The sequence below is a fragment of the Megalops cyprinoides genome, chromosome 23 (assembly GCF_013368585.1).
Source record: "Megalops cyprinoides isolate fMegCyp1 chromosome 23, fMegCyp1.pri, whole genome shotgun sequence".
Classification (NCBI taxonomy): domain Eukaryota; kingdom Metazoa; phylum Chordata; class Actinopteri; order Elopiformes; family Megalopidae; genus Megalops; species Megalops cyprinoides.
Window position 1 is genome coordinate 11460364 of NC_050605.1, and position 15064 is coordinate 11475427.

At 42.9% G+C, this 15064-nt stretch overlaps 1 protein-coding gene across 1 annotated transcript in view; it reads right to left on the reverse strand.

Moving 5' to 3' along the window:
* Window positions 1-15064, reverse strand: part of LOC118770407 (PRKC apoptosis WT1 regulator protein-like) — a 55807-nt gene that overhangs the window by 16074 nt on the left and 24669 nt on the right. The window contains exon 3 of the mRNA XM_036518054.1: window positions 3769-3897. Coding sequence (XP_036373947.1) covers window positions 3769-3897 — 129 coding nt within the window. The remainder of the gene's footprint in view (window positions 1-3768; window positions 3898-15064) is intronic.

Here is a 15064-nt window from a genome sequence, read left to right on the forward strand (position 1 = left end):
TGTGGGGATGTGATAACCCCATCTATAATTCACCATTGCTACTGGTTTCTTTTCAATAAAATATTTTAAGATGCAAAAACTGAAAGCATTTTTTCTTCTATACTCCCTCAACACATTCTAGTTTTTTAAGTTATAAAGTGTAGGTTCCAAGGCTCTACTGGAAAATAACACTAAATGTCACAATTAAATGACAAGGACATTTTTAGCTGAGGATAAAGTGGTCGAAAAATATTTTGAACCATGGTGTCAAAATGTAGATGTGATTGAGCGAGAAGGAGAAGCTATTTATGTGAATGGAGAGGAAATATAAAGCTCCTCACACTGGCACATTAGCCAGGTAGCATTCGAGAGGCAGATGAGAAGCTGGAATGTTCTGTGCTATTTTTAAAATGGCTATGGGGTAGGGAAAATTGAAACATCGAAAGGTAAAGCCTGATAACAAGGAACACATGGGGGAAGAATGGCGGAGAAAAGCCTCTTTTCCCTCAGCGCGGGCAGAGTGAGAGCTGGCCAAGGGATGCAGGGATGATGGAGGCCGGGCTTTATTAAAAGGGGGAGAGAAGAACATTGCTGCCGGCAGGAACACAGGTAGAGAGAGATGGAGAGAGTGACAGAGAAAGAGTGAAGAAAGAAAGAAAGAAAGGAAAAGAAAAAGAGACAGAGACAGAGAGACAAAGAAATGTTAGACAGAAAGAAATATAGAAGCAGAGACGTGGAAAGACACAGAGAAATGGAAGAAAAACAGCAATAAAGAGAGGGAAAAGAGTGACAAAGACAGAGACACAGAGAGTGAAAAAAAGAAAAGAAAGAAGGTTGAGAAAGCAAGGGAGACAGAGCAATGAGTGAGCAGTTAGCAGTGCTCCCTATTCAAAGCTGTGTTTTCACTTTCAGTTATATGTTGTGTCTACCATGAAATAACAGCTTCACAGTTTTGTGCCATTATGGCAACATTAAATATGCACCCCTCCAAAAACTACTTAGGGTTCAGAATCCCTTCTGTCATGATCAGATCAGAGGTTGTGAGGTTAAACTACAAAATGGGAGAAAGAATGGAAAGAGCTAAAGAAAAACAGGCCAAATGTTTCCTTTGAGATGGAGAGCGCCTACAATAATATGCATTGCATGAATGAAGTGATGATTTTATCCAGTACAAGTGGGTGTCTGGAGGCAAACTGGCTGTGAAGTTGCTTATTTACCCAGGGTATTCAGTGCTTCAGGGGACAGCTGTGTGATGGCTGACTCCCTGCCCAGTCAACTGGCAACGGAGGCAGGTCGCTGTGGGGACGGTGAGCTAGCGAGCTTTCCGCCGCGTCTGACCGCACGCTGTCCTCCACACTGCCCGCGTGCACTGCAGGAGCTGGCCCCCTCGGCCTGCGCAGCTGCCAGTGAGGCAGCGAGGATGGGCGGAGTGAGCTGCCCATTCATACCTCAGCCACAGCCTCCGCTAAACAAGCTTTGGCTCCGAGACACTGGCCTTTTTCCATAACGGTCCCCAGCAGATATTTTCACAGGCTGAAGACACTAAAGAAGTTATACTAATGAAATTCGGAATCTACTGCAATTTCTACTGCTTGCATTGGCAGCATGGACAGCATTGTCTGCATTAATACCAAGGAAATCAAGCTTGTATTAATATATCACGACTTTTTCCTCAATGACTGAGCTGAAAGGTATCAAAACAACTTGCTTTTTATACTGATACAGAGAGGCCTGGCACCACAGTACACACATGTGCTGAAGACTGCTTCACACAGAAAGGCCTTAAATTAGCTGAAGGTGAGTCAATATTCTCTCAGAATGACACACGATTTTACAACCAAGCAACATATTTTTGGGATGCAGATATCTCACAGGGGCTGTATTCTTGAGGGCTTTTTTCCACCCAGCAATAAATCATCCACAAACATCTTGACGTCAGCCAGCACGTATGGATTTTTATGTTTTTCCTCAGATTCTGCCATGTACTCACCTCAAGACGCAAAGCCAAATAACCCGGCTAATGGATAAACACATGGGGTTAACCTATAAAGCTATAAAGAACAAGGCAGCAGAGGGAATGGGGGAATTAGGGTTTTCCTGCTGTTACTGACAGAGTGTACAGTAAATGTGTTCTGCACTGAGGTTAGACCACAGCAGTGGCATGGTAGATGCACAGACACAGCATGGCGTAGTGTTGAATAACTAGACTTAGACTGTGGTAAGTGAGCTTGCAACCAGCAGTATAAGGGTATTAATTCTTCAGTCTCTGTGACATCATTACGATGTCACTGGAACTCAGTAAAAATACCAGTGGTATTTATTCAGCAAACTGTGCCAAATAACATTTCACAGACAGCCCCCCGAAGGAATGTGTGCTGTCAGCTGTCAGTATGCAACGGGCATCATAGAACAATCTACTACCACCTTTAATAGTGAATGGAGGTGGCTCCGATCTTAAGTTAGCTGTTTAAGTTTCCTGTTCTAAACTTACTTTATTAAGTTTAACAGCCCTAGTTCAGCAGTTCAACTAATAATGAGGACCACTTAAGTCAAATATATGTAAGGGGGCCTTGGTCTCATAAATGCTTATAAAAACACACTTGACCAGTTGGTTTAATTACATGGACTCTAATTGCTCATTACTCATCAATTTCATGCTCTACATAGCCGGATTTTGACAGAGGTTAAAAATGTGGCCAGGGTGTTACGAGATATAAACACTTGCAATCGAATCACATGGATGGACTGTGAACATCTTTGAAGGTCAACAATAATCCTACACTGAAAAAGTGAAATCAAATACCACTAATGCAATCAGTTTCACAAAAAAATTGCTAATGAAAGATATTCAATAAAAATATCCAGATCATGATACCAACAGCATCTCAAAAATGAGCATTTTAATTTTTTAATCTGTGATGATACATCTGCAAGGGTGAAAACAAGTTCTGGGTCTGAGTTATTTTGCTGAAATAAATACAGTGTTATGAATAAAGCATATAATAGCTGTCCATTCAGTAAGTAACTAAATTCAGTATTAAAAAGGAATAAAATAGCAAAAAGGTATCTAGATTATCTTTGATTATCTTTAATGTTTTTTAATGGATTTGTGGATATGATTATGTTATCATTGTTTATTATTACTCAAGGGGGGACCCTATGAAGGGGTCTCAATTCCAGAAAGGGGCTCTAATAATTGTGCAATGGGAGTCTCAGTGTCTAAATATGGAATAATCTGCACTGATGTTAGTCTTCTGTGTCAAACTATGACACCTCTGCCTTAACAATGGCATTTTGAAGCAGGGGTTCTTAGTTTGATATATACCAATATCCACTGGTGTCAGAAAACGCTGAGTGGTTCCAGACACGGATGTGAAATGATGTGTATTTAGAGAAGCCAACTACATTATTCACTCCATTCACAAATTATGCCCCGACTAACCACCAGCACTTACCACCAGCCCATGACCACTTAAAATAACAGTACTTCAGAGGACTGACTGTAGCATCTCACGTAAACACGCAATGAGAGCGGTAAAATGCCCAGGCCTCTGTTTAGCATTTTAGGTATAGATGCAATTGAAGCACAGATATAGCTGTCTTGAATTAAGTTCTAACACCACTAATCTACAGAGGAAACCTTATATTTTAGATTCCCAATGGAGTTTAATGGAGTGGAGAACACAGTATTTATTTGTTTTCTGCCAGAGAAACATGGGTAAGACAACGACCTGAACTAATATTTCGATGACATAATGATATCAGAACAGAAAGAGGCATGTAAAGAACCTGTAACAAGTGGGCAGCCGTGGGGTCGGAGGTCATGGCCTCGTTCTGGACTGTATTGTGCTGCGTGAGCGCCTCCTCGCTCTTCCTCCCCTTCACTCCACCGTCATCATCATCCAGCTCATCCAGACTCTGAAACAGACAAACAGGAAAGGAAACATGGAACGTTAGCGGCTGCCATGTGTATACTCTCGCCATTAGCGCACTGACCTCCACAAGCCACAGCCCAAAGCCACCTCATCCATTTAGGAAATTATTACACCAGACAAAACTTATAGGGGGCACTGATGCACCCTGTCACAGTTCAGAGAAGGCAATAAGACATGGGCCATTGAAGGTCTTTGAGTGGCAGTTCCAGTGTAACCCAGTGTAAAAAAAGTAAAAACCACTCCAGAAAAGAATTGTACGTGCGTGTGAAGGGGGGGGCTCTTGGTTTTTTCCATTTCTTTTTCAGATACTGTAAAAGAGGCCCCTTTCTTTATCTGCAGTAAGTGTAATGAAATATGACATGCGCTGTACTGTATAAAATATTGTAGGTACATTTTGATCGTTCTTACCAGTATCTTTAGACCTGAGGAAATTCTTTCAACCCTTCATCTTAGACATGCTGTAACCATTGAATGAATCTTGCCTTCCAAGTTTCCACACAACAATTCAGCCTTTCTTGACATTTCTCATCATTTTCCGTGAGCTGTACTTCAAACAGAGTTGACAGAGCCATGGAAACGTGCATAAATCAAACCAATCTCCGACCACTCCAGCAGAATGAGAGACAAACGTATAGGAGAGTTAGTCTTAGTTTGTGATTTCTGCAGCTGAAAAAGGAGCGCTGTGAGGAAGGCTCAATTTATTACGGGAACACAAAACCTGCCTTTGAATCATCCAAAATGACAACAACAAGAACCAGTCTTCCGCCGGCACACAAACTGGTCTGTCCTGCTCGCCTCAGCCGTCCACAAAAAAAAAAAAAGAAAAAAGTTGAACATGCTCACGCATGGTAAAAATACCCTTACAAGGGCAAGAAAGAATGAGACAACTCGACGAGACTTTCCTCTTTCTTCAGCTCATCAATGCTCTCTGAGGTAAAGTCAGGTTTCACACTTGCAGGTTTCACACTTGAACAAATGATACATTCTTACAATGAACCTTCCATCAGGTTGTAAAGGTAGAGTCACCTTAGTAGCACAAGACTAGTGCTGCCATGAACACATCTCAGTGAGTGGAGACCACAGCCTGTAGTTGCAAAAAAAAAAGTTCACTGTAGGAAAACAGAGGGAATTTATTTTCAGTCCTTCAGAATAAGTGTGATGTGGAACTGCAGGTGTTCTGGTGCATTGTACTGAGTGCAGTACGTTTAATACCTGTGGTTTAATAATGTGGAAAGTTTGTTTTGGAAGACATTTATTAGGAGGCCTAGACTTCACAATCTATCCAAAGAAGACCTTCCCTTGTCCATTTAAGGGTTGGCTCTTGTGTTTTTAATGCCACTGATGGCATCTGGATCTTTCAGCTCGACCAAATACATCTGGGTTGTTCAACTTTTTCTGACCTCAGACTCTCCCTAGTTAAATACAGCTGTGTTTAAAACATGTAAATAAACTTTGAGTTAGCTTTAGTGTATGACATATGATGGACACCATCTCAGGTTAGCCATACTTTTGGACTGTCAATATGCCTATAGACTACATTACAGCATTTTATCTAAATGCCTGAATGTTCAGGGTCCCTTGTATCATACAAAGATGTTCAGAGAGCCCCCAAGGGGATCCCAGAAAACCACTGAAATGCATTAAACTAGACAGACTGATATGTTTGATAGCAGTAAAATGGTCCATTTTCTCCACGCTACGATAGAGTTAAATGTAGATCCACCCTGCAGTTCAGCACAGTCCCCTTGACCCGCAATCTTTACAAGGGGGACTTGAGGGAGCCAAATGAAATGAAACACCTAGCTAATTAAACTGGGCCATTAAGGTCTCAGGAGGAATTCAAACCAAAACACCTTCTCCGAACCTGCAGGATCGTCATCAGTCCCAAGTCAATATCCACCAGCCAAGAGAAATCCAGCTGGCCCTGTTCCATCATAGCCATTGCAAAAGAAAAACGCCAATGCAAGCCAGTCTGGGACATTGACCGTTAATTTCCTGCAATCAAGGGCCTCAGACAAGGTGGTGATTGCATCTGCCCACGGGAAGGGGAGTCAGTCCCTAAAAGGAATTTGCTTATTCCTGCTACTTCCTGTTTACAATCATACTGCAACCGGCTGTAACTTCTACCAGCCGGCATGGAAGGGCGGGGTGCCAAGATGCATTTTATTTATCTGCGAGTATTTAGGTTTCCCCCTGTCCCTTTTTCATTCAGAGAAACTGGACCTGAAAAGCAACAGATGGGCCAGAAGGTTCCATATTATTAAAGATGCATGTGTGCAGGAGGGATTCTTGCCCATTCCCTGGTAAAAAAAAAAAGAATCCTTCATTTGTGGAGTTAACACTACACCTCTGGCATCAGGAATTCATAACACGTCCACTTCTCTGTCTGAAGACCGTGGGCCCTCGCAAACAAAGAGCTCTGATGCTATTGTGGACTCAGTCTCCGAGGGCCTTGAGTGCAGATTATTTTTGATTCTTTACCAAACCAGAGCTCTTATTATTGGCATCAGTTGCATCAAAAAAGAGCAATTTAAGATAGGCATTCTAACTGAAAAAAACATCTGCTGGTGAATGCTATTGTTTGGACAAGAAGATGAAAAAGCCGCAGCTCACAATTTTTAATAAAAGATTCCTTTGACTTTGCAGATAAGCATGTCCCTCAATAATACTTAAAAAAGAAACATTACAGTTACATCTACATTCAAAACAGTAAATCTTCAATGCAAGGCTTGGCTGAGATTATAAGAAGTTTCACATTATAATACATGCACATACTCTACATGTAGTTTATGGACTAGTTCTCATCTCAAAACCACTGAGCAAGGATGATATTCAATGAGCATTGTCAGCTGCTTGTTTGGTTTTCTTAAACAGTTTCAAAAAGAGCTTATCCTTCAGCTACTTTGGTCCGATGTCTGAGTGACCTTTAGGATACAACAATATCTTGTGTGCTGCTAAATAAGCATATGAAAATCACCGTTGCTCCATAAGCGCCAATTAACGAGAGTGTTGGCTCATGCGCAGGATAGCAAGCTACCGCTTCCATCAAATCGTGCTGGGTGCCATGTCCAACTACTTTTCAGATTTATTACGAGATGACCAAAGCGTGCTTTCCATCAGAGAGCCGGTTTGTTTTGCTGTGAGCTTAATAACTCGCACGTATGAATCACCTGCCGCTTGCACTGGCATTACAGATCATTTTGATGATGTATTGCGAATCTGCAGCTCAAGTGCCGGAGAGATTCACACTCTGTCGGGTGTCGTTTAATCATGGCTGTGGTTCTGATGTTGGCGGGGCTGAATTTCAGCAAGCAAGTACCGCATATGTGGCAGCCATTTTGAGCTTGCTGTGCCCTTGCACAACACAACCACATACTCCATACATGACCTGTGAAGCTGATGAAATTAGGTTGAAAGCCTGCAAGCCAGATAGCCATTATCTGACCCTTCCAGCCAAAGTTGGCAAGTTTGAAGGCATGTTTATCTTGAATGACTGAGGCAAATTATTTACCTAGCTGAATTCAGTGATTCGGTAAAGAAGAAAAAAAACTATACATATGAAACAGATACTTCAATATCTTTGCACAGTTACCTCAGCAACACTGGAGAAGAGATCATGATTTAAGAGCCAAACACTTCTATTTCTTAATGCACTCAGCTCATAAGAAATACTGACACCAGCATGAACTACATACCTGAATGACAATATCATCCCTATACTAATGTTTTTTAAATGCTCTCCTTTCAGGAATCAACCACTATCAAGAATCAAATTGTTGTACACACATTTCCTTATATGTATAAGTCCCTATTTCTAAACCTCCTATATAATGCAGAGGAGTATGAACACTACCTGCCTGAAGTGGGAACTGAGTCGTGGTGGTTTTTTTGTAAATCTGTTTACCTACAAGACGTTAGCTTTACTGTGAGCTCCAGGGAGCAGCAGGCTCAGGGTGTTAGCGGTGTTCATGGCAGCAGGCGGTGGCTGGGCCTCCACTCTGACTCACTGATTGAGGAGGCTCCTGCTGCTGCGAGCTCCCAGACAGATGGAGGTGCTCACAGGCTATCAGGGGCAATCATAAACCATTCTCCCATCCTTGAGACTCCGCCAAACCCTCCTCCCAGAGCCATGAGGAGGGGGATTTATCTCCCCTGTCACTCTGAGTCTGGTTTTGTTCCCACTTCTGTAATTTTGTTACTCTTTCGCTTCCAACTACAGTCCATTTTCAGAGACACTAGGAGCTGCCCAGGTACACAGTGAAGGACTAGTTGTCAAAACGTGTATGAGGCAGACACAGAAAAAACAACGTCCACAGTTTACAATTAAGCTGTAATGACATCGATGCTTTCTGATGAATGTGTTACAAGAAAAGGATGCCAACGATACTGTATGTAACAAGCAAAGCATACTTCTATCTAACAGCCCCCACCTTCATGACCACAAACATTCAGGTCTTGCTTTAAAAAACATACAACAAAAGAGGCATGAAATGCATTAAAATTCCATTTATAGGACACCACAGCATAAATCTGATGGCAGTTCACCATATTGCTGCAGCTATACAAGAACAGTCTATTTGATTTATTCCTTGCAAGGTGATTGATGATCAAAGTAAAAGCAATGAAGCCAACATCTATATCCACTTTTAAAAAACTGCCTGGTTTCATAGGAAAATGAAACCCAGGCAAAAGGCTTGCTTGGAATGTACTATAGTTGTATAAATCAGTCCGGAAAGTTCTGTTGACTTGATTTGTGCTTTTATAGGTCAAACTAAACACTGTCCCTAGGGCTTACTTTCAAAGACTTTCTCCCAAAAACCCCCGATTTATTTTAAGCTCCATTTATTTACACATGCATAATGAAAATGTGTGATACTGTTTCAGAGGTGGATACGAGCCTAGTGAGAGTAGTTATACTGGGCAGACAGAGGTAGGCCTCTGAAACCGAGAGCCTGGATGCCTGTTGTGTTGACCACTGTAATCCCTCTGACGGTCAGACCCGAGTTCTGGTGTTCTGTGTTTCAATGTGCTTTTGATTTCCAGGCCTCCCGGTCTGGTGGAAAGCCCTGGCAGTTTGGAGCAGGGAGCCGGGCGGGAATTTGAGGCTTTGGTGGAATGTTTTCAAAGACAGAGTAAATATTCACAGCTTAAGGCTCTCTTTCCTAAAATGGTAGCCAGCACTCCGCTACCCACATACCTCCCCGGACTCCATGAGGGCCTCACCTTTCAGCGAACCGCTACCCACTAACCGGACGTGACGGACAAGAAGAATGGAGCGTATAAATCAAACTGACCGCTTCAGACACAAAAGGAAGAAAACGACTTCCTCCGCTCTGCTTACATACTGGGAAAGGCCTGGGGATATGCAAAGGTTAACTGTCTATAATTGATAGGTTTTGTTGTTTCAAGGCAGCCCCAAAGTCATGCGAGAAAACATTATTTCATTCAGCGCTCGCGTATTCTGGTCATCTCAATTCCTCATGAGGAGTCAATAAAATTACCTTTTGTGGCACTGCATTTCAGTAAGGCAAAACCAGCCAGATGTTATGAATCTAATCACACTTATTTGAAAACAGGAACTTGGAGGAAATACTGGGATGTACTGGTGCCTCTTCAGATTCTCTCATTGACAGCGTTTCTAATTGTAGTTCCAGGAGCTGTCTCTGTCTTTGGGGCAGCTACAATGGATTGACAGAATCTGTGTTATCAACCTCTTAAAACAAGTCATCGGTGGCATGTTATTCCCACGCCTGCTGTAAAATCAACGTGCTTTTTGCCCGTGTAGTTTTAACGTTGTTTACGCCAAGCCATTGCATACCTCTTGCAGTGCAATGTATCATTCTGTCAGGCCTAATTTTGTTGCCATTTGTTGCCAGGTTTCCATTACAAAATCTGTTTAAGGGACTGTATGAATCTCAAACAGTCGTGGTTATGGCATGCAAAAACCCCAACTGATTCTCATTTCTGCAGATCCCTCTCAAGTGCACTTCAGATTTGAAGGGAAAAAAACTCCCTATTTTATCATTAAAAAACAATTCCACCGAGTCGCCGGGCGCTCCGCGCTGGCATGTTTTATTCAAGCAGACTCTTTGGCATTCAATCACAGAGAGAGGCGGGTCGCAGGGTTCAGGTAAGCTATGCTCAACGATGCGAACTGGAAGAAAACACTCGCACGTCGAGGGAATGACAATCCGACAGCGCTTGGCTCAGCACACAGCGGAGGAGAAGGGCCGAAATATTATGGGGGCGTGAAATTCGCCTGATCATACGGTCTGCTGTGTAATCAGCAAATCATATCCTGGATTGCCTAATTATATGGCTTCCCTCTTATTTGTCTAATGCATATTTAATTGTTGAATGTCTACCAGATTTGTACAACAACGAGGAGTCGCATTATCTAGGGTGGGAGAGATAACGGATGACTCATATTTTTAGGCAGACCTGACATTCAGACCATGACAGTTCATCTGTTTTTTTGGTTATTGTGATGAACTACACGACCATTCATTTCCAGCTATACGCTGCACGGTGCATTCACACCACGTCCTGTCATTGTACTCCTTAATGAAGCACTAAGGCACTTCTGTCCTCTGTGTATACCTACCGGCTGCAAAAGAGGTGCCCTCTGACTGCATTTACACAGCTGAGAGATGAGGAGATTGCATTTGCTCACGCCTAATTACCTTTAGGTGTCAGTACCATAATGAAAGCATTATTCCATCTGTGGCAAAGAGCTAAATTTCACAGATCCGTGCGTAATGCATCCGCGTACAAAGTTTTGATGAGAACTATTCTGCCGAAATTGCGGCCTTCCAGGGCTAAGACCTGAGTTATCCAGTTTCCTATCAAACAACTGATAGGATACGTTTTCTTTGAAATGGGGAGGATTTTTTGACCCAAAATATCTGCAGTTTCAACCAAAGAAGAAAGAAATAGAAAAGTAACCCAAAACATGCAGAAGTCCTCCAGGACTACAAATACACTATCGTGATGTCCTTAACAAACTATAGGCTGCGTGCATAATGTTATCATTTGACCATTTTAATAACTGAATCCTTTTGCTATACCACTACAAGAATTTTTTCAACTTTTTTCTCCCCATATTGACTTACAGCAGTTAATGTCAACACAACCACTCACTCAGTTAGGTCAGACTTCAGCTGGTGTGAGGAGCAGACCCATTCTGGACTTCCAGGACAAGGAGACATGCATATCATTACAGCACACAACTCGCATAACAATAAAATGGACCTTAAAAAAATCCAACCCCCGTGCATTTTGACAGATAATACCTCCTGGCCTTTTAAAACCTCACACAACACGTCCTTTCCTGTGACATGCGTTTACTTTCCCGAGCTGACGGGAAATGTTGCATCAGTTCAATTGCGCTTAATCACTGTTATAGCAGCAGTTGTGCAGCAGCGCTGTACAATCGCTCAATGTGAATATGTCAAGAGATAGTTCATAAATGCCACTTCGGTGAAATATTGATTCTGCATCCGTAGATTTATGCTGACATTAGAGCTTGCACTAACAAATGCGAAAATGCATAAGGGAATAAATAACGCTCTACAGACCTGCTGCGGGGAGCGGAAGTGCACTGAAGCTCTGGGTATGAGCTTGCAGCCGCAAGTTAATTAAGCAGCACAATAAAAATGTTGTATGTAAGGTCACTGTGGATAATTAAAACCGCGTGGCCACTTCCATCAACAAGCTCTTCTCTAGCATGTTCAGTTTGTACCAGCAGCATGCGGCTGGGGATTTTAATTAAAAGGTCATTATAGCAAAAGAAGGTCAGTTTTTCTTGAAACTGCTAGGTTCTGAACCCGAGACAAAAATCAGGTATAATGCTGCCCACAAGGTCAGAGACAGCTTTGTCTGAGATGAAATGCTGATGTACCTATCCGCACACTTACACAATGTGTTATACAGAGAGACAGATCTAAAACCAAGGTGTTGTCGGCTTTTAATCTTATGATGGCATACATCTGTATTCTTTATCAAGTATTATTATTCTGTACTCTTTACCAAAAAAAAATGAACTATATCAGTAAAGCAAAAGCAAATGTACATTAAAGCAAATAAAAGAAGGCACTAGGTGCAATCAGTATAGATTAGAGCTAGTTAAGATTCAATGCTTTCAAAAGCATTACTGAGTGTTTTCACTGTCTAAGGATGTCCCATTTATTACTATGATGTAACTGTCTGTACTTTGCAGTTAAGTCTGAAAGTCTGATTAGGTGTGAGAGAACACTGCCGAAAACTAGACCACTTTATCCATGTATCCCTTCCTGTCTGACTTATACGACTTGATAAAGTCTGGTGCCATGACTGGTAAAGTGCTTCAAATAAAAACATATCTCTGGCACCCCATGAAAATCAGCTCTAAAAAATGGTGACCGTGTGCAGTGTGTGGTGGCATGTGGTGCGTGGTGCATGATTCATGGTGCAGAGTATGTGGTGGGTGGTGGTAGCTGAGATTCTGATCCCGTTATGGCAACACCCCCCAGAACCCCCCCCCCCCCCCCCCCGCCATTTTGTTTCCAACACTGCTGGCATCGCCAGTTCCTTGCACAGTAGGCCGCACACCGTGTCCCAAAAAACACTGCCGTGCCCTCAAACAGAGGTCTGCTCCAACACTCCAACACTGGCCGGCTCCCACGCCGGCATGACACGGTCTCCTGATGAATCAGATTTTTTTGTGCTATTTTTCTCATTCCCTGTCATAATCAGCATGCTCAGAATTTTAAAAGCCAAAAAAATTATCATTGCCTTATCATAACACCATTTGTTTGTTGTGAAAACCCTTGTACAACCTTTCAAAAAAAGGTTTTTACATATTACGCTATATTTGATACACTATACATTTATAAAGATATACATATTTTTTAAAGAGTCTCAGGGCAAGTATTGTGCACAAGGGTAAAACAGTCATGTTCTAAAGCTGTGGCCTTCTCTCACCACAACTCCACTCTTAAAATGCAGTGTAAGAGAGAGCAGGAAGCAGGTAGACAAGAGGTCAAATGTCAGCATGAAGCTCCACTCGCCACAATGCCAGGGGACCCTTGCACTGCTGACTCCTGCCTTGAAAAGCCAGGCGCTTCTGGGAAGTGGCCGAAACGTTTCATCGCCGCTTATCTTCCGTTCCTGACAGTGCTAACAACATGCCCTCTGTCCACGCAGCGGCAGGCAGCTCCACACTTCCTCTGCTTTGGAATCTCTGTAGTCCGTAAGAAGAGGAGTCGGTGGCGGGGGGGGGGGTCATGAACCCAGCCTGTTTTTGACTTAGACATAAACAGAAATGCACAGAAACGCACATTCAAGGAATGTTTTCCTCTTCAGTGTCCTGAAACATTTCTTCCACATTTTGCCCTTGCTGGAATCTCTTCAATCTGTCCGCTCAGCTGTTGCTAGGAGACCGGGCAGAAATGCGCGGGAGGTGTTCTGTGTCCCGCATCCCATAATGAACACGGGCTGCTCTGTTGACTTGCATGATATGAATACCTGGCACCTGGTCATTGAGACGGCTCTCCAAAATGAGGGGTGACTCACAAAGCGGGCACTTAGCGCCGGGTTGTTGTGTCAGTGGGAGCTTTACATGACAAAAGCCAACAAGAAGGAGAGCTGCCTTGGCTTGGAAAACCAAGCCGGTGAAACCCTCCAGTGTTACAAGAGAAAGGGCCGTCTGTTTGTTCCCGCTTTCAATGGAGCTCGGCTAACAATGCTAACGCTGACAGCCGGAGCCGAGCGATATTCAGTCCCTGCTCCTTTGTGTGGGCCCTGTGGCTTTGGCTGCCGTCTCCCCCTGGATTTTTTGGCTGTCGACTCTTGCTCTCGTTCGGAGCCCGGCAACTCCGAAACCGTTCAGGTTTCACAGAGCGATAAAAAGAGCCACAGAGATGTTCAGCTCCCGTTTAAGAGCGATGGCTGTAGAGAATAAGTCTCTCCGTCCGGTTGGAAGATAGGATCGCCACCACCGCAGGTATCTTGTGTCCACGTTCATGTCAGACAATTTAGAAGTGCACTTATACCACTAAATAGAGCAAACCAATGTGTTTAACAAATGATCCAGACAATTTAAACTGACAATTAAAAATGATCCAGTATACACCAAAGGGCAAACCCAGCACTAGTAAAATGAAAAGGTCAATAATTTCTAAATGGATTACCATATTATCTGTTATAAGTTATGTCAACTGTAACTACCCCCGTAACTTTCAGCCTACATTTCCAATGAATCCAATGTTTGATCCACCCGCTGTTATCAAATTACTAACTGGATTATCCTCCCACTGGTCTTACTTACAAATGTAATCAACTGAATTTATTGGCCTCATTTTGTTTCATTTTAGACTCGCAGGCTTAAAATGGCCTGCTCGGCTCCCTGATCTGAGAAAATCACAGATTCAGAAAAACTCAACATCCCCCTTACGGGGGTACGGGCCCCAGCACAGGCTTACTTTTTATGTTACAGAGTGGATCTGAGATTGCAGCTACATCTCAGGAAATCATGGGTTCAGTTCAGATCTGTGAGCGATATAGCCCTCCACCTGCAGCTGTACAGCAGTGAAGTCACAAACAAATGAAAACATCAGTCTATCGTGTTTTTTCTGTTTTAGAGCTACACTCAGAATCAGTTTCAGGCAGGCGTGCTCTCTGGCAGCTCCCAGTTGTAATGAGAATATCAACAGACGAGCCTCTGGACTGGCCTGAACGCTGACAAGACCGCAAGGGGCCTGTGTGTGGCAGTGACAGCCAGGAAGCACCTGATGGCACCATGCACCACAGTATGGAGTTCTTTTGTCCACAATCACTTACCGTACAAGAGAATCATGCATTGCAACCACAATCAAATCTATAATAGTGTAGAAGACAGGCACAATTTGTTTCAAGTGTGTTTAAAATCCTTTTAACGTGCGCACGTTTTCTTTTAGTTGCATACCTTTAGGAAAACAAGAAGACTATTCTCTCCTCTGGAGCAGACTGGACTGTTGATTTAAGGGAGATTTGAAGCAAAAAGACCACTTCCTAATTAGGGGGATAATGCCTTACAGCAACAACATGAGCGTTTCTGGCAGCAGGATTCGGCCCTCCGCTCCAAAGCCAGTCACAAGGAATTTGTTTGACATGGAAAACTCTTATTCCCACAC